This window comes from Microtus oregoni, unplaced genomic scaffold (assembly GCF_018167655.1).
Source record: "Microtus oregoni isolate MIOR12 unplaced genomic scaffold, Mior012 000045F_ref0000178, whole genome shotgun sequence".
In the NCBI taxonomy this organism is placed as follows: Eukaryota; Metazoa; Chordata; class Mammalia; order Rodentia; family Cricetidae; genus Microtus; species Microtus oregoni.
Genome location: NW_024543219.1, coordinates 4,635,845 through 4,663,828, shown reverse-complemented (window position 1 = coordinate 4,663,828; position 27,984 = coordinate 4,635,845). Strand labels below are relative to the sequence as shown.

General features: G+C 37.4%; 1 protein-coding gene across 1 annotated transcript in view; it reads left to right on the top strand.

The window, feature by feature from the left end:
* Positions 1 to 27,984, top strand: part of Rnf17 (ring finger protein 17) — a 121,284-nt gene that overhangs the window by 59,037 nt on the left and 34,263 nt on the right. The window contains exons 12-23 of the mRNA XM_041634216.1: positions 290 to 479; positions 1,475 to 1,643; positions 3,343 to 3,533; positions 5,342 to 5,483; positions 9,612 to 9,765; positions 13,620 to 13,735; positions 15,836 to 15,953; positions 17,594 to 17,711; positions 22,113 to 22,340; positions 23,625 to 23,775; positions 25,267 to 25,385; positions 27,116 to 27,206. Coding sequence (XP_041490150.1) covers positions 290 to 479; positions 1,475 to 1,643; positions 3,343 to 3,533; positions 5,342 to 5,483; positions 9,612 to 9,765; positions 13,620 to 13,735; positions 15,836 to 15,953; positions 17,594 to 17,711; positions 22,113 to 22,340; positions 23,625 to 23,775; positions 25,267 to 25,385; positions 27,116 to 27,206 — 1,787 coding nt within the window. The remainder of the gene's footprint in view (positions 1 to 289; positions 480 to 1,474; positions 1,644 to 3,342; positions 3,534 to 5,341; positions 5,484 to 9,611; positions 9,766 to 13,619; positions 13,736 to 15,835; positions 15,954 to 17,593; positions 17,712 to 22,112; positions 22,341 to 23,624; positions 23,776 to 25,266; positions 25,386 to 27,115; positions 27,207 to 27,984) is intronic.

Below are 27,984 nucleotides of genomic sequence, written 5' to 3'. Positions count from 1 at the left end.
AAGACAATCTCATGTGACTATGCTAATATAGTTTGTGAAACAAGATCCTCATTGAGTAACAACTTGTACTTTATGTGTTTTTAGCCCCTCAATTAGCTTATGAGTTTTTTTAGTAAAGAAACTGCCACAGTGTGTTACCTTTTATTCTTAGAGCACTTGGCAGTACTGTATAATTTAATAAATCAATGAATTAAGATTTCTTAGTTGGAAACTAAGATACATATTTGTAAGTTAGAGCTTTACTCGATGTCTTTTTAAATAAACACTAACGATTTGTCTCTCCTATTAGGCGCAAGAATATTTGTCAACAGTATTGAGAATAGAATGTGGTGTCGAGGAATTATCACTGAAATAATTCCAACAAAAACTAAAAATATTAGAAAACCATGTAGTCCAACCAAATTCTCAGTCTGTGAAATTTCAGTAATACAGATATTCATGGTAGATTTTGGAAATTCTGAAGTCCTGATCATCACAGGGTATGAATCTTTGTGATTATTTTATGTTCTTGGCCTGCTTAGAAACATTTGTGGGAAAGAGGATTGAAGGAAGGAAGGGAGGAATGAGGAGGGGAGGGAGGAGGGAGGAAAGTCAGTAACAGTTAAAGAGCTATCATTCATTTCCAAAACAACAAAGCAACAAGTTTTATTGTTTTGCTGTATATTTGTCTTACAAAGTAAGTTAAATACTGTCCTTTATCAGTATTATTAGAAGATGAACTTGAGAAAGAGCTTTTACTGTACTCTAGAAGTGTATCTTATGTGTCTCAGAGCAGGGGATAATGTACAGATGGTTCTAAATAAAGTATTAATAGTTAGCTACTAGTGGTTGGCTAAATTTTTAATCTTACTGCTATAAATTCATTAAAGGATGTTTGAGTCATGCTGTCTAACTCACTATAGGTTTTAAAAACTCTTTGCCTGGGTCTTAGGGAAAAAAATTGAAATGATTTTGTAGTGAGAACCACTATTGCCTGTAGCATAGTTACTTTATTTAATGCTCACAGTTTCATAAATATGAATATATATATACATATATATATATAAATGTGTTCATCTGAGACAGTGGGTCATTCTCTTTAAGTTGAATAAATTCAAATAAAGGTAGTCAATATTTAATTCTATATAGTAAAATAATTTTTGTTTATAATAATTAATAATAAAATAATTAATAAAAAGTATTACTTTAGAATATACATTTCAGCAAGATTTAACTTCAGGTTAATTCATAGAAGTGCATACCTTGTAAAGGAGAAAAGACATTCAAAGATTGAAACATTATTTTTTTTTTATTTTTCTTGAGACAAGGTCTTAACTGTGTAGCACTGACTGGCCTGGTGCTCACTATAACAGCCCAGGTTGGCTTCAAACCAGCAAGAATTATCTGCCTCTGCTTCTACCTCCTGTGTATTGAGATTAAAGGCATGCATGACCATGCCTAGTGAAATCTTACTCTCCATATTACTTCTTCCCAGAGTTGGTGACACACACATACGACCAGAGCATGTTGGTGAACAACGTATTACACTACGTGAATTCTGTCTGCTTCTGAGGAAGTCTGAACCATATAGCGAAGAGCTGTTGAAAGACATCCTCCCTTTAGCACACCTGTGCTCCTTGAAGGACATCGTGCCATACAATTCTGTAAGTGGAGTGGAAAGTGCGTCTTCCCTCAAAGGCTGTTGGAGTTTTAGTTGTGTTGCCAGTGAAATTGCTGAGCTAGTCTGAAAGAATGAGTTATGTCTTGACACATTCTGCTTATGAACTGTTAGTGCTATAAGCCTCCAGCTTTCATAGCTGACATATTTTAATGAGAATTTGAGTTCAAGAAAGTTCATATGAATGTAATGAAATATCCAAGTAAAACACTACATTTTAGGATCAATTTTGTCAAAATGAATCAGGAAATGGGATGTTGTATATTTCTAGACATTTCCCCCTTTCTCCATATTTTTATTCAGGGCTTGTGTAGCATTCTATTTTAAATTTTATTATACTTTTTTTTTTTGGTTTTTCGAGACAGGGTTTCTCTGTGGCTTTTGGAGCCTGTCCTGGAACTAGCTCTGTAGACCAGGCTGGTCTCGAACTCACAGAGATCCACCTGCCTCTGCCTCCCGAGTGCTGGGATTAAAGGCGTGTGCCACCATCGCCCGGCTCATTTTTTTATTGATATTTATTAAGCTCTACATTTTTCTTTGCTCCCCTCTCTGTCTCTCTCCTTCCCCTTCAACCCTCCCCAAGGTCCCCATGCTCTTAATTTATTCAGGAGATCTTGTATTTTTCTACTTTCTACTTCCCATGTAGATTAGATCTATGTAAGTCTCTCTTAGTGTCCTCATTGTTGTCTAGGTTCTCTGGGATTGTGGTTTGTAGGCTGGATTTCTTTGCTTTATGTTTAAAAACCACCTATGAGTGAGTACATGTGATAATTTTCTTCTGTGTCTGGGTTACCTCACTCAAAATAATGTTTTCTGGCTCCATCCATTTTCCTGCAAAACTCAAGCTGTCAATTTTTTCTGCTGTGTAGTACTCCATTGTGTAAATGTACCACATTATCCTTATCCATTCTATGGTAGAGGGGAATTTAGGTTGTTTCCAGGTTCTGGCTATGACAAACAATGCTAAAAAAGAGGTTTATTATCTCCCCCATTGGAAAGACAATCCTATGTGCTTAACATTCCTGGTTTCTCTGGAGATCTGTGGGCACAAGGATCTTTGTGCTATGCTGCCAATATTTAGTGTCCCTTATTTAGTCTCTTATACTATTACAGTACTGTGGTCTTAAACTCAGAATTCAGAATTAACTTTTGAAGTTTTGTAATTTAAGTGGAAAATTCATATTCAACATACTGTATTTTTAAGTCATTATAATTTTCATTAATATTTTTGTAGAAGTATTTTATATTATGTTTATGAACATTTGGCCTCCATGTATGTAAGTGTTCCCCTGTATGTATGTAACAGATTCCCCTGGAACTAGAGTTACAGATGGTTATGACCCACCATGTAGGGACTGGGAATCGAACCCCAGTTGCAAGAGCAGCAAGTACTCCAAACCATTGAGCCTTTCTTCAGCCCCCAGTTATCATTTACTATTCTAAAGGGACTTACAAACTTACAGCTATCTTAAGGTTGTATCTGTAGATTATTATTAGTATATCAGTATTGTGCATATATAGACTGCTCTTAGTTTATGGTCTCAGCTCTTTCCTAAATGCATGATTGGTTCAGTGTCTTTACTTAAAGTTGCAGGTGTGCTGGTGTAAAACTTCATCCAACACTGTAACATTAGACCTAACTGTAATTACTAACTACTTTGGAATTTTATATTTCTTTCCCATAGAGTGAAGGCTGGGAAAAGGAAGCAAAAGTAGAATTTTTGAAAATGGTAAATAACAAGGCTGTTTTAATGAGAATTTTTGGAGAGGAAAATGATGTGCTTATTGTAGATCTGCAGAAACCACCAACAAATAAAATCAGCAGCGATATGCCTGTGTCACTCAGAGATGCATTGGTTTTTATGGAACTAGCAAGGTAAGTAACTTGTTAAACTTAAATATTCTTCAATATTGAAGTGATATGAACTTGAGAGATGGCTCAGCAGTTAAAAGCCTAAGCTGCTCTTATAGAACACGTACAGTTTGGTTCCCAGCACCCACAAGGCAGCTCAGAGTTATCTGTAACTCCCGTGCCTCCTTCTACTCTCCTTAGACAACAGACACACATGTGGTACATACACATACCTGCAGGCAGAATACACAGAAACATAAAAGTAGATTATAGCTATAAATAGGAAAAGAAAGGTTTTAAGAATAAAGAAATCTGGCCTAGGCATATAACTCACTTGTTAGAGTGTCTGCCTAGCATGCAAAAGCCCTGGATTCAATCCCTAGTACTGTATGAACTAGTCACAGTGGCCATTCTGATAACCCTAGTACTTTACCTAGGATGTAAAGGTAGGAAGATCAGAAATACAGGGTCATCCTTAGCTACATAGCCAAATCAAATCCAGGATTGACTACATGAGCCCCTAACTCAAATAGTGATGATGATTAAAAAAAAGAAAAAAAAATCATGGGCTCATGCTGGCGAGATGGCTCAGTGTTTAAGACTATGTGCTGTTTTTACAGAGGACCGTGGTTCCGGCACCCACATGGTTACTCACAACCATCTGTTACTCCAGTTGCAGGGGATCTAGTTCTTTCTTCTGGTCTCTGAGGGAACCAGGCATGCATGTGGTGTACATACATGCTTACAGATTCATACACATAAAATAAATCTCAAAAATTTTATTGTGGCCTTTAAACTGAACTTTAGTGGTTTCAAAACATTGCTATCATGTTTTCTAAGTATAGTTACCTGTGAAAATTGCCTTTAGTATAGTTTAAGAAATTAAGGCAAAGCTGAGAAAATGGTTCAGTGGTTATGTAAAAGTGCTTGCCACACAAACTTCAGGGACTGAGTTCTAATCTCCAGACCCACATAAAAGCACCTCTGGACACACAGCACAAGCATCCAATCTCAGTAATCCTATGGAGATGGGAGGGAGACAGAGGCAGGAGAAGCCCTGGGAGCTCAAGGACCAGCTAGCCTGACCTACACAGCAAGAGGATGGAGATCTTGTGTCAAATACGGTGGAAAACTAAGACCTATACCTGAGGTTGTTCTCTGACCTCCACATGTATGCCATGAACACCCTCATTTTACACATACCTTACACACACACACATACACACACACACGGTAAATAAAAATAGAAAATGTGTATAGATATTAAATGTATTTTGAGTTTTGTTAACTTTATAAGAATCTATTAAGAGTTCCAAAAATTGTAATTTAGCTGTTCCTGCCTTAAATTATTTAACAAAGGTTGGGTTCATGATCACTAATCTAATTAATGTCTGAATCTAACATAGATACTTAGCATTTCCCTTTTTGTTTGTTCCACACAAACCAAAATTAAGTTGATGTAAGTAACTATGGAGACAGCAAAAGGTTCTAACTCTCTGCCATGTATAACTAGATAAGTCCAGAAATGACCCACATATGTTTCCTTTAGAAAAATAAAGGAGCATTGAGACTAGGAAAGGCCACAGAGATTTCACTGATCTCGCCTGGGCACCACAGTCCACAGCAATCATGAAATGCTTTTGACCAGTTCCAGCCCCAAAATGCATAAATCCGAGGCTTTATTATTGAACTCCTGTTCATCCAGGCTGAGTAAGTGGAAACCATGCCAAGATATTTAAGTTAGAAGAGGACACTGAAAATGGTGAATAAGTCAGTGTTTGTACAGGCCAGAACCTTTATATAAGAACGGCTTTGCTTATGCTTTTAATTAGGTTTAGGTCACAGTCACCAAGAAGTCACAGTGAAAAAAATACAACTTTATGCTACCATCCCCCCATTTTGCCCGAAGAGACGACAGAAGTTTCAGTCATGGTTTGCCATATAAATAGCCCTACTGATTTTTACCTTCAGTTGGTAAGTATATGTTCTTTTAAGAGTTTTGTTTTGTTTGTTTTTTTTTCCAGAGCTGAGGACCAAACCCAAGGCCTTGCACTTGCTAGGCAAGTGCTCTACCACTGAACTAAATCCCCAACTCTTAGATTTTTAAGTAGACATGTTTAACAGGAGTGAATAAAAATTAGCCAAACAATTCTTGAGTACATTTAAATTTCTTCGGAGCTGCACTTTGAACAGGAAGTTTACAGGATTTTTGGCAAATTCAAAATCTCTCTCTCTCCTACAAGTTAGTCAGTGGTAGGCAAGGACAGGAACTGTACTTACCTGTGAATGATTTTGCTACTTTGTAGACTCAAGAGACGAGAAAAACTGCTTCCAACCCCAAATATCTACCAACTTCATAGTAGATTAAAGACTTCAGATTAAGTTTGGGATGTGTGATTGATCAATTAGTTTAGACATCAGATAAAATACCAGGCTCATCATTGACCTCTCATTGCTTTACATGAGTTACCTCATATAAAAACCTTACGTTGCTGGGCGGTGGTGGTGCACACCTTTAATCCCAGCATTTGGGAGGCAGAGCCAGGCGGATATCTGTGAGTTCAAGGCCAGCCTGGTCTACAGAACTAGTGCCTGGACAGGCGCCAAAGCTACACAGAGAAACTTTGTCTCAAAAAACAAACAAACAGAAAACACCTTTTTTCTTTGAGTCAATCAAAATACTAAGATGGGGCCTGAAGACTGCCTTAGCATTTAAGAGCACTGGTTGTTGTTCCAGGGACCCACATGTTGGCTCACAACTGTCAGTAATTCTGGCCTTTAATGATTTTAAACATGCAAGTGGAGCACAAGCATGCACCCAGGCAAAACACTTAATACACATATAAATAAATACCTTGATAAAGATGTTACTGTTCTATTTGGTGTGGAGTCTGACCACAGGAATAAAGCATCTTGTTGATGGCCACACAGCTCTGAAAGGGGACAGCCAGGCTTGAACTAGGCCATGTTGCTTCAGAGCCTGTGATCTCCAATGTAGCACCACACTTGCAGGTTGCCTGGATGATTAGCAGAAGTTTCTAACCTTGTAATATGTTAGGACGGGCAGTTTTTTCTTCCAGTGTCTTTTTATCTGGGTAAATATGCATAATAATTTAACATTCTTAATTAAAATATTTTGAGAACTTCATAATTGAGTACCGTATTTACATAATTTCTACTCTTCCCTCTACCCACTCTACAATAGTCCTGAGCCTTAAGTATCAGGAATGTGTTGTAGGTATATTACAGTTGAAAAGATGTTTAAGAAAACCATAGGAAAATATATTACTTTATTATTTTACACACACACACACACACACCAGCATGCATGCATGCACACACATACACACATGCTTGTGAATGAAGTTATACCATTTGGGGTGAAAATACTACCCTAAGAGCCATAAATTATCTTAACAAAAACTCCTATGCTAGGCAAAAAAAAAAAAAGTAATAGGGTTTGTGATTTTACTGCATTCTTGAATAAAATAGGTTTCTTTTATTAAACAAGGATATTTTGTATGGCATGAAGGTATTGTTTCTAAAGTTCTGTATTTCTCTCTTCCCTAATCAAGGGTATTTTATTAGTTCTCCAAATGCCAGTTATTAATGTTAAGAAAATTTGTTTGTTTTTTTAAGACAAAATCTTGCTATTTGTCCTTAGCCTGGAACTCAGTATACAGACCAGGCTCACCTCAAACTCATAGAGATCTGCCTGCCTCTGCTTCACGAGTGCTGGGGTTACTTACCTATTGCATTTTGATTTAAGAGAGAATTTCCAATTTATTTTAAAACTGTTAGATAACTTATACGAAATGGATATTTGTGGCATCAGAGCTATCAGACTAATTTAGTAAGCACAAGAAAAACAATATTACTGTCTGATAAGAGAAGTCAGACTCATGGTCACAGTTACACATGAATTTTAGCATACTAATAGTGAGTTGTAAGTATTATATCTTCCCATGTGTTGTAGCATGAATGTACAAAATCACCAGTAAAAGTTAAGCAAAAAGATTTGGCTGAAATCTGTCAAACCTTTGGATATAATGGTCACTTTGGGGAGAATACAGTGGCTATACACTGTACTCGGTAGCCCAAGAAAAATGCTGGCAAGATGGGTCATCGAGTAAAACACAAACAAAAATAACAACAGTAAAAACTTGCTGCCGAGCCTACCAACCTGAGATAGGTCTGGACAACCATATGGTAGGAGAGAACTGATTTCTTCAGGTTGTTCAGCCTCCACAGGAATGGTGTAATACCTGTACCCACACATACATAAATGTGATTTTAAAGATTTTTAGTAGTATAAGGATGTAACCACATTATGGTCTTTGAATGTAATATTGTCCCCATAATCTCATAGGGAGTGACTATTAGGAGGTGTAGCTTTGTAGGAGTGGGTATGGCTTGTTAGAGGAACTGTGTCACTGTGGGGTGGACTTTAAGGTTTCCTATGCTCAGAATATGACCCAGTAGTATACAAGATTATTCTGGATGGTCCCAGCATAAAATAATAAATATCTGAGGTAATAGCTATGCCAATTGCTCTAAACTGTTGATAATACATTAAATATATGATATTGAAATGCCATAGTCTATCCCATAAATGTGTACAACTATTATGTACCAATTAAAAATAAAAAGTATATTTTGAAACAAAAAAAAAGAATATGACCCAGTGAGTCAGTCAGCTTCCTGTTGCCTGCAAGGTGTAGGACTCTCAGCTGTTTCCACACCACAGCAGCCTGCACGGACATCATGCTCTCCGCCACGATAATAATGGACTAAACCTCAGAGCCACCCCAATTAAATGTTTTCTAAGAGTTGCCATGGTCATAGAATCTCTTCACAGCAATAGTAAACGCTAACTAACACGTATAAACCCAGAAGGTGGAAAACTCTACAGAAAAGGAGGCCCTGATTTATATATATATATTTTTTTAAAAACAATAGTTTCTCATTTTACATACCAATCCTAGTTCCCACTCCCTCCCCTCTTCCTGCTTTGATTTTTTTTTAATGGTGTAAATGTGGAGATCAAAGGACAACTTGCCAGAATTGGTTCTCTCCTCCCACCATATGGATCACAAAAAAATAGATTGGCAGACTTGGCAGTATATACTTTTGCCTGCTGATTCATCTCACTGGCCCATAAGAGGTTAGTTTTTCAAAATGTATTTTCATTATTTTAATTTTATGTATGTGGGGTGTGCTTATAAGTGCAAGTGGTGGGAGAAGCCAGAAGCTATGAATTCTCCTGAATTTGGAGGCCCCCTGACAGAACAGAACTTGGGGCCTCTACAAGAGCAGCATGTACTCTTAACCACTGAGCCATCTCTCCAGCCCCCACCCTGGAAAAGTTATTCTTAAAAGAGGGCTGTGTTAGCCTCTAGAGTTAGTTTATGAATTCCTGAGATAACTGCCAGAAACATTATGTAATCTTAATACGTAACCATTCCGGTCATTTAGAGAAAACTAAATATGACCTAGAAACATGAGTAGGAAAGGAACGTTTACTGAAGTAAACTGAGAACTGGTGAAAATGCTGCTCACTAAACTGTGCATGCAGTGAGCTGGAGAGAGTTGCAGTGGTTAAGAGCACTGGCTGTTTTTTTAGAAGGCCAAGATTCAGTTTCCAGTACCCATATGGCGGCTCACAAACATCTGTAATGCCAATTCCAGGAGATTCTAATGCCCTCTCCTGCTTCCCATGGGTATCATGTATGCATGTGGTGCACAGACATTCATGCAGGCGCAACACCCATACACATAATATAAAAATCTTCAAATTTTATGTACAGTATGACTTAGTTCTACTAAAAACAAAAGTGTATATATACAGACATGTCTTGATAAACATGCAGGAAGAAGTTACCTTATTGAATAGAATTCTAGTTTTGTTACGTCTCCACATAATAATTTTATACTGATTCTGAAAGTCTCAAAAATAAATTACACAATGCCTACCTGATTGATAGATCTATATTGAATGTCGGGTTTAAGGTTTATGAGTTTCTGAGGAGTGCCTATAATAAATTCAACATTTGAGTTTCTATTTTCTATGAAGCTACAGTGCCATATCCCTTTCTTTCTCAGATGGAGAATCTGGACTTTTTATCTCTTTTAAAGACAATTGAGGAATTCTATAAAGGAGAAGATGGAGAAAATCTAGAAATCCTTTGTCCTGTTCAAGATCAAGCATGTGTAGCAAAATTTGAAGATGGAATTTGGTATCGTGCAAAAGTCATCGGTAGGAAAGTGCATGTTGTTTCCACAGGGAAATGTCGTGTGTAAGGGCTAGCATCTTCTGAGCTATTAGAAAGTAAACCATGGAGGTGGTGTTACCTTCTCCTGCCCTGTACTCTGTCATATGTCTTTAGAAGGCAGTGGTGATATTAAGAGGTGAGTCTCTGGCTACTAGAATTTTATTTGCTTGATTAGGAATTAATCATCAGGAATCTGGGTAGAAAACCAGTAGGTGACACAGAGCAGCAAAAAAACATTCTTGAAAGTTGGCTGTCCCTTTCTCTCTGTTTCTTGCTTTTTTGTTTGCTTATTTGTTAAGGTACAAATCTCTTAACTTCTTTCTGAATTGTTTTATTACTTAATTTTCCTAGGGAAATTGTTTTATTATTTAATTGTCCCTTTCTTTCTGTACATTTTTTACATTCTCCTTAAGTAATTGAATCTAGTTCACAAATAATAGAATTAGAACCCAGCATGATAGCTCACACTTCTAATTCCAGCACTAAGAAAGCATAAAGAGGAGAATCACTTCAAAGTCATCCTCAGCTACATAGCAAGTTCAATGCTAACCTGAACTATATGACTTTATCTCATGTCTCAGAAACAACAGCAAGAACATTACAAAATGAAATGATAAAAAGTTAAAAGTAAAAAAAAAAAAACAAAAAAAAAGTTAAAAGTAAAGCCAGGTGTTATGGTCCTGTCTGTAATCTTAGCTGCTGTGGAAGCTGGGGTAGAAGGACTGAAAGTCCATGGTCTAAGTGATTTATCTAAAATCATAACTCAGGATGAAATAATAAAATGATCTGTGGACATAGCTAAACAATAGAGCATTGGCCTAGCATGTGTCATGCCTTTGCTTCAATTTCCAATAGCAAAAAATACATTAAATATAAAAAACAAGGATTGGATATTAAAGATTTCTGAAAATGAAGGTACTAGCAAGAAATAGCGAACAAGTATGTTTGTTACTCCCTACCTATGGCTATGAAAGAACAATTATGTATAAAGCTGTGGGTTTCAGAAGTTAGATAGACCATGGGCAGTTTCAGTCCAGGACACTATGTGCTGGTTTTTGTTTGGTTTGGTTTGGTTTGGTTTGGTTTGGTTTGGTTTGGTTTTACTTCACTTCAATAAAATACATGTCAAGACCTGGTCCTCAGTGCAACAGTATTGGAAGGTAGAACCTAGCGGGAAATTTTTTGGGTCATGAGAGCAGAACTTTTCTTGGAAGAGTGAACTCTTGCTCTGGATTAATTTCCAAGAGAGTGGGTGATTTCAAGCAAGGCTGCCTCTTACTCCCTCTGTCACATGCACCCACTTGCCCTTCCACTTTCCACCATGAGTTGAACCAAAAACCAAGCAGACTGTAGCCATGTACTATGGTGTTTAACTTTTTCACCATCTCTCTGTACATTTTCTACATTCTCCTCAAGTCTACATAGCCATTAATTCCAACATTTGGGGGCTGGATTCTCTAAAACAGTGAGCCACACATGTGCTATAAACCAGTTTTTATTTATAGGTCACACTGTCAGATACTCTGATAGCAAGAGAAAAGGGAATAGGTCCTGTTTGTTTGTAATCATGTTTCTTTTTATTTAAAGGATTGAGTTTACTTTTGTACTGTTCAAAATGTTTCCCCTATTAACCTAAGAACCTAACTAGCTACTACTAAAACAGAAACTTTTAAATCTTATATGAAAATCATTTAATCTTCCAAATTAAGTTTTTTATCCTCAGTTATCATTGATTTTAATTCAGTCTGTGGTTACTATCTTAAAGCAACTAAAATATTTTCATATACAGTTCTTTTAAATGTCTTTGTGTTGCTATAACCAAATAGCACAGTCTGGGTTGCTTATAAACAGTAGAAACACTGGTCACACTTCTGGAGTCTGAGAAGTCTAAGTCTGCTTCTAAGAGTTAGCCTTGCTGCATCTTTCAGGCAGCACAAGTGCCATTTCCATAAATGGCAGAAGGATGAAAATGAGTGCGTGTTTTCTTCTTTTAGCCATTTTACAAGGGCCCCTAATCCCTTACTCTAGAGCACAGACCTTATGACTCAGTCATTTCTTTTGTTACATTGGGAATTAAGCTTCAACATGAATTTCAGAGGAAACAAAACTATTTAAACCATATGAATAAAGATACCAGTGCAACTTTTTTTTAACAAATATATGTGGAATACATGTGAATTAAAAGAAATTTTTAAAGTCTTGGCAACTACTTTTAAAATTAGAATTACTAGCTTCAAATCATTTATTTGTTGAACAGTGGACTCTTTTTTTTTTTTTTTTTTTTTTTTTTTTTTGGTTTTTCGAGACAGGGTTTCTCTGTGGTTTTGGAGCCTGTCCTGAAACTAGCTCTTGTAGACCAGGCTGGTCTCGAACTCACAGAGATCCGCCTGCCTCTGCCTCCCAAGTGCTGGGATTAAAGGCGTGCGCCACCACCGCCCGGCTACAGTGGACTCTTTTAAGTAGTGATGTTAGAGACAGGTTCAGTCTTCATGGCAACTTCAAAGGTAGAATGAGTATCTATATATGACTCAGTGGTTTTGCCTTCCTGCATCTTCCAGCTTTACTGGATGACACACTGAAGGCTGTACATGGTAACAGGTTTGTTTGGTTTGCTTTGATTTCCTAGTGTCTGTTTCATTTGCAGTTTCATATCCTCCTCAAATACAGTTGTTTGTGATTCTTTCAATTGGGTGGGAAGTGGTTTTGTTTTATCTGTCATTTCTTCCTAAAATCTTTAACGCTTCTCTCAAGGCTTCAGTTACAGATTCTATCTACTTATTTGTTACTGTGTAAGATATTTTAGATCGCTGTATAGCTCTTTTGTCCTCACTTCCCCCCATGCTTGTATCACTATTTTAAAGTTCCTATATATAGATACTTTCATTGCTAATCTGTAAAATAAACTCTAATTCTAAGTTGATCATTATGACAGATTTTCACTTACATTATTTTAATTTATATATTTTCCTAATACCTCAAAATTTTTTGTATGATTAAGCCTTTAGAATAATCTTAGTTTTGTTGTATCTTTAAACCATGGAAGCATTCTTCCATTGTTTTCCCTCACTGATAGTGCTTAGTCTCTCAGATTGCTACACATTTGTTGTTCTGAGACTTCACGTCACCTGACAATACACTTCATTGTTCCTCTGTATGAGAGCCCCTGTTTCCTATGTTATCACTTTAAGCTACTCCTGTTTTGGTGCTGCCATCCTCCATTGCTTTACTCAGAAAAAATGAAAGAATAAATAAATAAATATGGGATTTCCCTGCCTACTGGCTCTGTTCTCATATGTGATTGATAATTTGGATAAAGAAAAAACACTGTTGGTTAAATTTCATGCCATAGTCTTATACAATTTAAAACTACATCTCAGTCAGAGTCTTGAAGAGTAAAAAAATCATGATGCTGGAAGAATTGAGACTTCTAACCTAGGGGTGCATGTAGGAGCCTGGGAGATTTCTCCACCACCTCAGCCATTCTGGATGTTTGCTATCATCGACTAACTTCTACAAATGTCATTTTGAGTTCTGTGCTGTGCCACCTCTCCACATCTTCCAGTCAGTCAGTAATACTGGATTCCTTCCTCTGTTGTAGTGATAATGTTGCTGCATTCATCTTTCTGCTTAAAAATGATAGCAACAAGTTTCATAGCCATGTATGTATGCTCAGGAAATCTAAAGCTTTGGCCATCCACTTGGATTATTTCATATGAGTCAGTTTATCCTTATTCAAGTTTCTGCATAGTCGAGCTTCCCAAAGTTTTCTTTATAGTACAGACCAGACCAACAGAGAGATCCTGTATGTTTGTGATTTCTAATTTCATAACTTTTAAAGGATTGCCTGGACATCGGGAAGTAGAAGTCAAATATGTGGACTTTGGTAATACTGCAAAAATAACACTTAAAGATATGCGAAAAATAAAGGATGAGTTTCTGGACCCCCCAGAGAAGGTAATTCACCTGTTTCAAACACTGCAGCTAGAATATTAATCTATATGAAATAGAAGGTTTTTGTACATAGAAATGCCATGTTAATGTCTGTTTTTACCTATAAACAGTTTCTGATATAAGAACTATAGATTAAGTGCTGCCTTATAGATAAAATACTCTTTAAGAAACACTTTATGGAGCTAGAAGGTAGAATACTTGCCTAGCGTGTACAAGGCCCTGGGTTCAGTCCCAAACTCTGCAGTAATAATAATAGATATATGTTGCTGAATAAATATAAACATTTAATATATTTCAGTCATAAGCACCTACTGGTGTGGAGCTATTCATTTAGCCTCATGAGCTATCATGTAATGTGCTAAGAGTTTCAGTTTCTTGACACATTGAGTGATAAAGTTAATTTCAGAAATACTTTTGCTGTTGTTTAATTACTGTATTAGTAGTCAAAGATCTACAATAGAAAGAAATGTGGGCAAATATATAAAATACTTAACCATAATCTCTGAGGAGTAGGATAAGAAAGAAGCTTACTTCTAATTTATATTCTCTTGTTATTGAATTTTTTAAGATGTCTTTAAAAAAAGATTTATGTCACTCTATTCACTTTTAAAATGTATTATTTTATTTTTCTTTTGTGTGTATGTGCACATACACAGATAGGCCATAGCATTCATGTAGTTAGAAGGACAACTTGTGGAAATTGGTTCTCTGTTTCCATTATCTTGGCTTCAGGGATGGGACTCAGGTTTTCTGACTTGGGAACATATACCCTTAACTGTAGCGCCATCTCACCAACACAGGCTGTCTTTGTTTTTTGATAGGAAGTATCGTAAAAAGAATCTAGAAAATACAGATGAGCAAAAAGAAGTGAATCACTCAAGAATATTCAGTGAGGCTGGGGAGATGGCTCAGTTGTTTAAAGCACTGGCTGCTCTTCCAAGAACGCTGGTTTGATTCCTAGCATCCACATGGCAGCTCACAGTCATCTGTAACTCCAGTCTCAGGGCTTCTGATTCCCCGTATGGTCTCTGTGGGCACGAGGAATGCATGTGATGCACAAACATGCAGGAAAAATGCATACATTGCATAAATAAATATTTTACAACATATTCAACTTTTTAACCAGGCATAGTGACACATACCTATAATCTCAGCATCCAAGAAGAGGTAGACAGATCTCTGTGAATTCAAGACCAGCCTGCTCTATATACCAAGTTCTGTATGAGCCAGAGTTACATGGTAGGACCCTGTATCAAAAAAGCAAACCAAAAATATTTAGTGTTTTTAATATATGTTCTTGCGGGATACATCTTTCACAATGGTTTTTTTTTTTTTTGAGACAGTTTTACTGTCTTACTGTAGAGCTCTGGCTGACCTGTCACTAGCCGTGTAGACCAGGCTGGCCTCACCACAAGTGATTCACCTGCCTCTGCCTCCCAGGTTTCGGAATTAAAGGTGTGAGCTACCATGTCCATCCACCTTTCACATTTTTATCAGTTCTAGAATGAATATAAATTGTCCTCTATGTGTGCATTTCTCTTTACAATATATCATAAATGTCTTACTTTTAAATGAATGCTTATCATTCTTATATATATATGAATTGTAATAATTTCATTCAACCAAATAGTTAATTCCAATTATTTTAATTTATAAAGTTATGGGTACTAAACATATTCCATGAATTTTAAATAGTTTAAATTAGAGGGGGTTTTTTAGGGTTTGATTTGGTTTAGGGATTGATTTATTTATTTATGTATCTATTTGGAGTTCTGCAGTTAGATTCTAGGACCTCAAGCATGCTTTTCTAGTGTTGTGCCAACCAAGCTATGGAAATATTAGTTTTCTATCTTTATGTAAAACTTTGAAATAACTAGGAATTAAGATATATATATATATATATATATATATGCTTCTATGTATATATATTTTTTTCCCTGAAGACAGGCTTTTGGAGCCTGTCCTGGAACTCACTCTGTAGACCAGGCTGTCCTCAAACTGGCAGAGATCTGCCTGTCGTGAGATGGTTCAGCTGTTGAAGGCTAGGCTCACTACCAAAAATATAAGTTCATATTCCTAATAGTGGAATTTCATTTGATACAGGCAATTAAATGTAAGCTGGCATATATTGAACCAAGTAAAAGAACACAGTGGTCCAAAAAGGCTAAAGAAAAATTTGAAGAAAAGACTCAAGACAAATTTGTGACATGTTCTGTTATTAGTAAGCTATTTCTATCTTTGTCTATTATTATTATTATTACTATTTAAATAAGATTAACATTATATAATAATGTTCATATCTTAGAATAAATTCAGTGTGCCTAGATACTAGTAATAATGAGAAATAACATTCATTTAGAATTAGAACTGGGGAATTCATATCTTTGTTAAGCCTAGTAGTCAAAGCACATCAGGGGAAAAAATTCATACCTTTGAAAACTAAAGTCATCCTTATGATAGATAATGGTTTGCACCTTATAGTCTCTGCTACTTGAATCACTGGGGCCAGAGACTTGAGGCCAGTGTCAGCAACATAACCAGTTCCCTTTTAAAACAATGAAATCATCAATCCACCTTTACTGTGGCCTTTTGCAAGCATAAAGCCAAAAATTAGCTTATTTATCTGCATTTACTGGGTCTAAGGTTTAATCTTATGCAAGTGAAGGGAGGCAGAACTTGGTGAGTAAATAGCTTTTGTTTGTTTCCTTGGTTACTTGGGATTTTTTTTTCCCTTTAATTTGTCCCATTCAGTTGTAGGTTCTCTCCATATTTTGAAAAAAGTTATTCCAGTTTTACATATTTTCAGGTCTACACCCCTAGATGACCACTAGCCCAGTTTTCTAACAAAAGTTCTGAAAATCAAAAGTTGGATGGCTGAGTCTGAGTTGTTATGATGTGTGTGCTTTTATCTGAATTGGAGAGCCTTTGTCTCTTTTTCAGTAAATACACATTCTGCTTCAAAACAGAAATGGGTGTGGTCTGCTTGCCCCACACTCCATTTTGAGTATTCATTGTAGATAGTGTGTGTGCATTCTTTAGATTGAAGAATTCTGAATCTCCAAACATATCTGTCTAGTCCTAAAGATTGTCAATAAGAAGATGTGAATCTTAGATAAAAAATACACACACATGCATATACATACATATGTTTGTATGCAATTTTTATCTTTTCCAAATAACAAAATCTAACAGTGTTGGGTTTGGTGAGCCCTAGTATATGAAATACATAGGCCGTGTTTATTTAAAGAAGATCTGTAGTGGCTTTTCAGCTCTGTCACAGTCATGAATGAATCCAACTCCCATAAGAGGATTAATTTCTGAAGGATTAATAGGAGTATTAACTTCTGAAGGATTAATAGCTTCAGTGATGCAGTGTCTATTTAGAAGAAATGTTCAGTTGAAGAGAAATATGATTATAGAAATTGCAACCTTGGTATATAGAATTTTTACATCTGGCTTCTCTGAGATGAACAACAAAGTTCTCCTAGTCCTTGAGCAAATTCTTCTGAGTTTGGAACAACTTTAACTTGGATAGCTGCTGCTTAACATTTGGATATAAAACCTTTGAATATATATTAATTTTTATAAATCCTTAAATTGCTTTTGGTTCATTAGAGAACAAATAGCACATGATAGCCTACTGTAAAATTTGTAGTACTCTCTACATGCTGTGCACTAGGTAGATCACTGTGGCTTCAGAATACTGCTCTACCTCCTAGGAAAACTAACAGTATTCAGCCAGAAATCTCATATATTCAAAAGCCAGAAATTGCTTCTAATTTTTAGAAGACAAGTTTACTAATTTAGTGCACTTTTTAGCACATGTCTTTCTTTCCCAAACTAGTTTTAATGATTTTACAGAGATTCTGGAAAATAATGTGCTCTTGGTTGAGCTTTTTGATTCTCGGGTTCCTGGAGCAACTGCTGTTAGTATTAATGACCAGCTTGTCAAAGAAGGCCTAGCGACTTATGAAGCAGGGTAAGTGTTGGTACAGTATCACCTTAGTTCATAGGTAATGCTTTAATCACCAGAAGAAAAGGAATTTCCTGTTCCTGCATGAGAGAAGAGATGGTAGGGGAGATGGTTGGAGTCATTAGTCTGAGGAGGAATAAAGCAGCCTTCTTTTCACTTCTAGCTGGAATGAAAATCAAGAGAAGGGCTTCTTGAGATAAAGACTGCTTCTAAGATAAAGATGCTAACATATTATTTCCAGGTGAAATCTGCTTAAGCAGCATCTTTGTCCTATTTAAAAAAATCAGAATGAGAAGCAGCACTAAGGACAGTGAGAGAGTCTGCATTCCCAATTTAAGAAATTTTTATTTACCTGGGTTTGAAGGATTACGTTAGTCAGGCCTAAACTTTATTGTCCAAAGCAAGAAGCAGCCAGTGGTTGAGGTGATTTCAGGTTATCTCACAAGGGCAGAGTGGTGGTGGGTAGTTTAAAGGTCAACTGAAAGAATTCTTCCACAAAGGAGGCATGCAAAGAGGGCAGTCCTACAGGGTCTTTTCAGAACCACCTATATGTAACCTTCAAGAAAGCCAACATTTGAACGCCTATTAGTATCAGCCAGAGAGACAGTAACTTCCAACCAAGGCCTGCAGTGACTCCTACTAACAAGAATGACCTATTATGTTCCCCCTTTCACTGTTAAGTCTCATGTGGAATACAAAGAAAAGAAAGTAAACATTTAAAACTATTTTGAAATTTTTCTTTTAAATGCTAGGGTTTGGGGGGAGGCTGTCCATATTTGTGGAATATGCATGCATGCACTTGTGTATATGTATGGTGTACACACATGGAGGCCAGAGATAAAACACAGGTGTCATTCCTCTGGAGCCAAGCAAATTTTTTATGGGACACTATTTTTCAGTGCTACCTGGGGCACATATATTATGGTAGGCAGGCTGGCTGGCCAGTGAGACGTGGAGATCCTCTTGTCTTTGTTTCCTCAGTACTAGGATTACAAGCATGTACCACCATGCCTGTTTTTTATTATTATTATTATTATTATTATTATTATTATTATTATTATTATTATTATGGGTGCTGGGAATCAAACTGAGGTCCTCAAGCTTATATGGCAAACATTTTACCAACTGAGCTATATCTTCAGCCCCCAAAGCCAGGGTTTCTTTAAGATACAGTAGATAGCTAAGTGAATTTTAACAAATAGTTATATATCCATCAAGTTCTGCCCTGACCTCCATGCGTGTACTATGGCATGTGCATGCCTACACACATATACCACATACACACAAATGTAAAACATAAAATTACAATAACTATAGTGACTATAGATTAAAAAAAAAAGTCTAGGCATAAAAGGAAATTACTATACACTGTGACAAAAACCCTTTCCCTTAAGATCAGAAATAAAAACTAAGGCAATTTCAGCCTTTCTATTCAGCAGAGTACTGGACTCATAGCAGACCACTTAAACACGAATTCCATCTTAGAGAAGCAATTTTAAAATAGTTCTTGTTCATAGATAATTTGATCTAACATGTAAAAAAAAACATTTTAAAAGACTGCAAACTTACAATTAATAAATTTAACAAAATCAGCAGGATACAAAATCAACATGTTATGTTTTCAGAGGGCATGATTCTCAACCATGGATGCAGAAATTGAGACGAGTGCTTTAGCACAAGCAATGTCTTAATCCAGTGATGGACTCATAATTTAATGTTGTTATTGGGAAACGATGTAAACTTTGGGAGGTTGGGACTAGCTGAAGGATGAAGTCACTGAGGATGTAGCTATGAAGGCGTATCTTGGCCCAGGGTTTCCTGTCCCACTCTTTCCTAGCTACCTTGAGGTAAGCAGCCTCTGCCACACATTCCCTCATCCATGGTATTCTGTCTCATCTCAGGCCCACACAGTGGGTCCCACCAACCTTTGATCAAAACCTCTAGAAACAAATCTTTCTTCCTTGTTAGTTTCTACTGGCTGTCTACCATGTGACAGAAAACCTATCAACAAAATCAGTTCATTTTACATGATAATGGAAATTTTACAAAGAAATAAAGAGTGCAATTTTGTTACAGTAGTATCAAGAAAAACATGTTTTAAGAATTAACCAATATGCTGGTCAGTGGTGGTACATGCCTTTAAATACCAGCTCTTGGGAAGCAGAGACAAGCAGATCTCTGAGTTTGAGGCCATCCTGGTCTACAGTGAGTTCCAAGGAGGCAGCCAAGGCTACACAGAGAAAACCTGTTTCAAAACACAAAAGAGAGAGAGAAAGAGGGAGAGGGAGAAAACAGAAAAATAAAAGAATTAACCAGCATGGGGCTGGAAAGATGGCTTAGCAACTAAGAACACTAGCACCTCTTCCAGAGGTCCCAGGCTAAATTCTCAACACCCACATGGTGTTCACAATCATCTGTAACTCCAGTTCCAAAAGATCCATCACCCTTTTTTGACTTCTGTAGGCACTGCATTCACATGGTGCACAGATATACTGGCAGACAAAACATCCAAGGCATAAAATAACCAAAGTGGGTGGAAAACATATACAGAGAAATCAGAAGTTTTCTGAAAGATATTAAAGAAAATGTAAGTGGAAATTTATCCCATGTTTATGGATTAGAGCATTTGATGCCATCAATACCACCCTAAATGAGCAAGAGAGTAATGATCTCTATCCAAATTCTAACAACAGTTTTTGCAGAAATAGGAAAATCCATGCTAAAATTCATATGGAAATTCAAAATAATAAGTAGCCAGGGCATTCCTGAAGAACCTAAAGGACATGTACATCCTAATTTTAAATCTTACTACAAAGCGAAAATAACCAAAACAGTATGGTATCAGCAAGTACATGAAGGAAATAAATTCATAAATCTGGTACTCAGAAGAGATGTGGTGGGTGATTTAAATGTCAGCAACATATAAATGATAAACAAGGAAACTGAAGTTATCTCATTACTCCCTCAGTAAAGATGAAACCCTGCGGGTTACCATGTTTAGGAAAGGGGCCAGGCGATGGTGGCGCACGCCTTTAATCCCAGCACTCGGGAGGCAGAGACAGGCGGAGCTCTGTGAGTTCGAGACCAGCCTGGTCTACAGAGCTAGTTCCAGGACAGGCTCCAAAGCCACAGAGAAACCCTGTCTCAAAAAAAAAAAAAAAAAAAAAAAAAACAAAAAAAAAAGAAAACAAAAAAAGAAAAAAGAAAGAAAAAGAAACCCTGTCTCTAAACCATGTTTAGGAAAGGGACAAGAATGTGAGCCTGAGGCAGGTAAACTAGAAGTAGATAATACTTGAAAGAGTAGCTGTATTAAATTCAGGTGGGAACTGAAAACTATCCATTAGGCAAGAACAAAACAAAAGAAGAGCACGGCAACAAGAAAAAACCTGTTAGTAATCTTTGAACCAGACCTCAGCTTAATGGGAAAGAAGTTTTTTTTTCTTCATCTAGTTGTCTGTGGTTAAAATATCTATGGGGGTTTTATTGATGTTGTTTGTTTTTCCAAGACAGGGTTTCTCAGTATAATATCCCTGACTGTCCTGGAATTCACTCTGTAGACCAGGTTGGCCTTGAAGTCACAGAGATCTGCCCCCCAAATGCTGAGATTAAAGGCAAAATATATTCAGTTAAATGTAAAATACTTGAGTTGTTTCACTGAATGCATTCTAATGGTAATTACACTTCTGTTTTCAAACTGATACTTTTTACTGACCGATACTCTCTAGCCAAAGGTTGTGAGACTCAGAGTTGTTTTCTTTGTGATTTGAGGTTGTGAGTAAGGTTGGTAAATTAATCTATTGACATACTGGCTTTGGGGGAGCCTAGGCAGTTTGGATGCTCACCTTAGGAGACCTGGATAGAGGTGGGCGGTCCTTGGGCTTCCCACAGGTCAGGGAACCCTGATTGCTCTTGGAGCAGATGAGGGAGGGGGACTTGATCGGGGGAGGGGGAGAGAAATGGGAGGCGGTGGCAGGGAGGAGGCAGAAATCCTTAATAAATAAATAAATTAAAAAAAAGTTTGGGTTTAGAGCTGGGCTGTGGTGGTGCACACCTTTAATTCCAGCATTCAGGAGGCAGAGGCAGGTAGATCTCTGAGTTCGAGGCTAGCCTGCTCTACAAGAGCTAGTTCCAGGACAGGCTCCAAAGCTACAGAGAAAACCCTGTCATGAAAAAACTAAAAAAAAAAAAAAAAAAAAACACCAATTTGGGTTTAGATTGTGTTTGTGTGTGCCTGCTTTGCTTTGGTGTTGGTGAAGCACTCTTTTTAAAGAAAAATTAACTTTAGTAATTGCTATTGATACCAAAGTTTGGAAACAAAATTATAGATAAAACATGTTCTTCTCTTAAAACAAGCAAATATTAATATCTTACTGACTATTCTTTTTGCCAACTTCTGTTATTTTTTAGATATACCATCAAAGATAATTCTAAAAAGCATCTTGAAGTATGGGATCCTTCTCCTGAAGAAATCATTTCAAGTGAAATAAACAGCTTAAGTCCTCTGTCTGTAAAATCTCTACCTAATGAGAATTTCCAGGCCTTATATAACAAGGAGCTGCCTGTGAATATATGTAATGTAATATCTCCTGAGAAGATTTATGTTCAGTGGTTATTAACAGAAAACTCACTTAATAGGTATAACAGACAATTATTAATAGGTATAACATACAATTATTAATAGGTATTACATAGAATAGGTATAATATTAATAGGTATATAGACAATTCTATAATAGAATAGAATAGGTATAATGTTAATAGGTATAATAGACAATGAAAGTGAGTGCCTGTGGTTTCATTCTTCTTATACTTTGCTTCAAATATCTAGATGCTATAGTGTTTAATTTTTGAAAGTCATGAAATAATTTCAACTAAATTGACTCTAAATTCTTTTTTTTTTTTTTTTTTTTTTTTTAAATATTTATTTATTTACTTATTATGTATACAATATTCTGTCTGTATGCCTGAAGGCCAGAAGAGGGCGCCAGACCTCTTTACAGATGGTTGTGAGCCACCATGTGGTTGCTGGGAATTGAACTCAGGACCTTTGGAAGAGCAGGCAATGCTCTTAACCACTGAGCCATCTCTCCAGCCCCCTCTAAATTCTTTTTTTAAAAAAATCATAACATGCCGGGCTGTGGTGGCGCACGCCTTTAATCCCAGCACTCGGGAGGCAGAGGCAGGTGGATCTCTGTGAGTTCGAGGCCAGCCTGGTCTACAAGAGCTAGTTCCAGGACAGGAACCAAAAGCTACGGAGAAACCCTGTCTCGAAAAATCAAAAAAAAAATCATAACATCTCATTTTTGGCTATTGTCATACTAGAATTTATGCCATCAGTACTTACTAAGTACCTTACTCCATGACAGCCTGTGTTGCTGTTGAGGATTCTTTGTTGGCATAGGGCTTAAACTATAGTCAAGAGAGATGATGAACAAATAAAACTTTGTGTATGGATGATAAAAGAGTAATAAACAGAAGTAAGATCTTTGAGAAGGAGAATGGTTTTAAGATGTTTGAGGGTCTTTTCAAATGTGTCCTAAGCTAAGCACTAAGGAAGCAGAGGCAGGCAGGCCTCTGTGAGTTCAAGGTCAGCCTGGAAAACACAGTGAGTTCCAGGTCAACCAAAGCTACATAGTGTGACCCTCTCTCTGTACAAAATGATGTATACCTGTGGGGAGCTCACATTCTAAACTGCTGTCAGTGTGTCTATAGAGAGACTGGAGAGCAGCCCAGGGTTGTATATGAGGAACCTTAATCTCAAGCAGAGCGAAGAACGAGTTCAAAGGCAGAGATGCTTTATACAGTCAAAGTTGTATCCAGATTGACCAGAGGGGAGTGACTAAAGGGTTTTAGAAGAAAATATCTTGTCAGACAGACCGATAAGAGATTATTTGAAATTAAAACATTTTGTATCCTACAGTTTGGAAGAGAAGATGACAGCCGCCTATGAGAACTCAGAATGGAAACCTGTTAGGTGGGAACGTGACATGCACTGTGCTGTTAAGGTCCCACCTAAAAGTCAGTGGAGAAGAGGCCAGATTATCAGAATGGTCACGGACACATTGGTGGAGGTAAGTGTCATCGTGAAAATGCATTTTCACTTGTTCAGTGATTACTTACTTCAGTTCCTTTTATGCTTTACAACTCGAAAAAAATTCTTAAAATGTTGCCTTTTAGTCACAGTCCAGCTGGCCTTGGTGAGCTCCCAATAGATCAGCTCCACTGTCTCCGTCGGTGGGTGCACCCCTCTTGGTCATGACTTCCTTGCTCATCTTCTCCCTCCTTCTGTTCCTCATTGGGACTTTGGGAGCTCAGTCCAGTGCTCCAGTGTGGGTCTCTGTCTCTATCTCCATCCATCGCCAGATGAAGGTTCTATGGTGATATGCAAAATATTCATCAGTATGGCTATAGGATAGGATCATTTCAGGTTCCCTATCTTCAGCTGCCCCAGGAACTAACTGGGGACCTCGCCTTGGGCACCTGGAAGCCCCTCTAGGTCCAAGTCTCTTGCCAACCCTAAGATGGCTCCCTTAATTAAGATACGTGCTTCCCTGCTCCCCTATCCAACCTTCCTTTATCCCAATCATCCTGTTGCCCCAAGTTCTCCCCATCCTACCCTTCTCACTTTTCTCTCCCCATCTCCCCTTACCCCCCTCCCACCCACCCTTAAGATCCCGATTTTTTGCCTGGCAATCTTGTCTACTTCCCCTACCCAGGAGGATAGCTATATGTTTTTCTTTGGGTTCACCTTCTTATTTAGCTTCTTTAGGATATCAAATTATAGACTCACTGACCTTTATTTATGGATAGAAACCAATTATGAGTGAGTACATCCCATGTTCATCTTTTTGGGTCTGGGTTACCTCACTCAAGATAGTATTTTCTATTTCCATCCATTTGCATGCAAAATTTGAAAAGTCATTGTTTTTTACCGCTGAGTAGTACTCTAATGTGTATATATTCCACACTTTCTTCATCCATTCTTCCATTGAAGGACATCTAGGTTGTTTCCAGGTTCTGGCTATTACAAATAATGCTGCTATGAACATAGTTGAACAAATGCCCTTGTCATATGATCGGGCATCACTTGGGTATATTCCCAAGAGTGGTATTGCTGGGTCCAGGGGTAGGTTGATCCCGAATTTCCTGAGAAACCGAAACACTGCTTTCCAAAGTGGTTGAAAAAGCAGGGGATAAAACCGGACTCTCTGAATATGGCGGACAATGAGGGCTGCTGAGAAGCCAAGGACAATGGCACTGGGTTTTGATCCTACTACATGTTCTGGCTTTGTGGGAGCCTAGCCAGTATGGATGTTCACCTTCCTAGACCAGGACGGAGGGGGGAGGACTTTGGACTTTCCACAGGGCAGGGAACCCTGACTGCTCTTCAGACTTGAAGAGGAGTGGGGGAAGGGGGAGAGGAGTGGGGGGATGGGGAGAGGAGTGGAGGGGGGGGAGGAGTGGGAGGCTGGGAGGAGGTGGAAATTTTTTTTTCTCAATAAAAAAAAAAAAGAAAAAAAAAATGTTGCCTTTCCCTAAATGTAAGCTTACTGTTCTCACAGGTCTTGCTGTATGATGTGGGTGTTGAACTAGTAGTGAGTATTCACTGTCTAAGAGAACTTCAAGACAGTCTAAAGACCATGGGAAGATTGTCTCTAGAATGCTCACTTGTTGATATAAGGTAGTTTTTAATTAAGTAAATTAAGTTTCTCGTTATTATATATTATCATTTTAAATATTTTAGCATGGTTTGTCAGTTTTAATTAATACATTCTGAAACTTTCATCAATCTCATTAAGGGTGTTTTGAGAGGGATGTTGAGGTAAGTTTCTTCTGTGTCAGTGGTTCTTAACCTGTGGGTTGTGACCCCTCACAGGTGTCACATATTAGATATCCTGTATATCAGATATTTATAGTATGATTCATAACAGTAGCAAAGTTACAGTTATGAAAACAACATGAGGAAAGAACTGTATTAAAGGGTCACAGCATTAGGAAGGTTGAGAACCACTGCTCTGTGTAGCCCTGGAACTTGCTCTGTAGACCAGAGATTCACTGCCTCTGCCTCCTGAGTACTAGAATTAAAGGTGTGCACCACCATGCCCAGATTCATTAAGGGTTCTAGGAATAGGGAATAATACATGTTTGGGCCTATAAATGGAATAACACTAAAGAAATAGAAGGAAGCTAAATAGAATTTAAACTGTTGAGAATAAAAAAGCTTTGAGGAAAACTAAAGGCGGATGGAAATATAATATGCTTCATAAGCTTCCAATTATACAGGAAGACAGAAGTGTAAATTAGTAACAGTAGTAGGTGGTATGAAAGACCAACAGAAAATAGAATTAGAAAACTGAAAAATCAACTAAATGTGATGTCCTTACCTGCAAGTCTAGCATTCAGGAGACTGACGCAAGAGAATCATAAGTTCAAAAACCAGCCCAAGCCACATAGTGAGACCTGTGTTGAAAAAAAGGAGGAGAGAAGGCAGAGTTAGTTCAGAACTTTATGACTGACAAAAAAAAGCAGTTTGAAAAGAGATGGCAATTCACAACCCAAGAAAAATTAGAAGTAAATAGCAGAAAAGTGGGGCTAAACTAGGAAAAGTACAAAAGCACCTCTGACTGTGGAGATGGCTCGGTGGGTGGAGGCACTTGGCCACTATGCCAAATGAGGTCAGTCTCCAGGACCCACATGCAGAGGAGAACCAAAGCCCCAAGTTGTCCTCTGATCTCCACATTTGTATTAGGGCATTTGTGATTGTGCATACACATATAGAGAGGAAAACTTTAAAAAGAAATAAAAATAATTTTAATTTTGAAAAAAATCCACAGAGTTCAAAAGAATAAAGATCTCTTATCACCCAAGAAGAGTCAGCATAAGTTTTATAAACATCTCAAGGAAAAAAGCTGGTAACAGTACAAGAAAAAAACATTAATTTATAAAAGACTTCAGAACTATATATTGAGAAAGTACATGGCTTATCAAAGAAAATCAATTCAGAATAGTGAACTCTCAGAGATAGTTGGTTTACAAAAGAAAGAAAAGCCTAATGTCATCACTAGTGCTTTATAATAAAAATAATTAAGTAACATATTTAAATACTTAAAGAAGAGGGAAGGTATAGGTTTTCTATCCAGACAAACTTCAGTGTAGCTGTAGAACAGACACACATACACACACAATGTATAATATATATAATACAGAAATAATATATTCGTTAGCTCACATAGAAACAGGATAAAGGCAATGAAAGTGGGAAAGAAAATGATGTAAATAGCATAAATTCATGTTCACATTTGTTTCTCACCATATGAGGGTTCAAACCATGCACGTTTTTATATTATTTGTAAGTATATCAGTACTCTGTGATACGCACTGTAATACAGATAGTTATTCCTTTTGCTTCAGACCAACTGGTGGAAGTGACAGGTGGACAGCAACAGCCTGTGACTGTCTCTCACTGTACCTTACTGGAGCTATAGCAACCATAATCTTGCAGGTAGGTACAATGTCCTGGCTAGTTTTATGTCAACTTGACCAAGCTAGAGTAATCTGAAAGGAAGGAACTTCAATGGAAAGGAGCATTCTCTTAATTAGTGATTGCTGGGGATGGCCCAACCCTAGTAGGTGGTTCCTCCCCTGGGCTGGTGGTCCTGGGTTCTATAAGAAAGCAGGCTGAGCAAGCCTTGAGAAGCAAGACAGTAAACAGTGCTCTTCCACAGCCTCTGCATCAGCTCCTGCCTCTGGGTTCCTTCCCAGTTTTATTTCTTGTCCTGACTTCCTTGACACAAGATAAACAATTATAACAGATATTTGCTTTTATTTCATTGAAGTTGTCATCTATTCTAAGTTTATTTTCTTGTTGAGAAAATAACAGCAAAATATTTGGAAGGTTTTTCCAAACTATGTTGATCTTATGTTAAAGTAGTATACTTGTGCATAATAACTTTGTGGTATGGTGGCATATAATAATTTAATCCCAGAACTCAGGAGATAGGAGGAGTATCAAAAGTTAAATCCCTAGCAGGGCACGTTAATGTACTACTAATTCCAGCACTCTGGAGGCAGAGAAATCTCTGTGAGCTGGAGGACAGCCTGGTCTCTACAGCAAGTTCTAGGCCAGCCAGGTGCTACATAGTAAGACTCTGTTTTAGAAATTAATTAATGAATTAATTATATAGGTGTGTGTGTTTGTTTATTTATTTATTAAGATACACACACACTGTGGGCAGTGGTGGTGCACACATTTAATCACAGCACTCTGGAGGCAAAGGCAG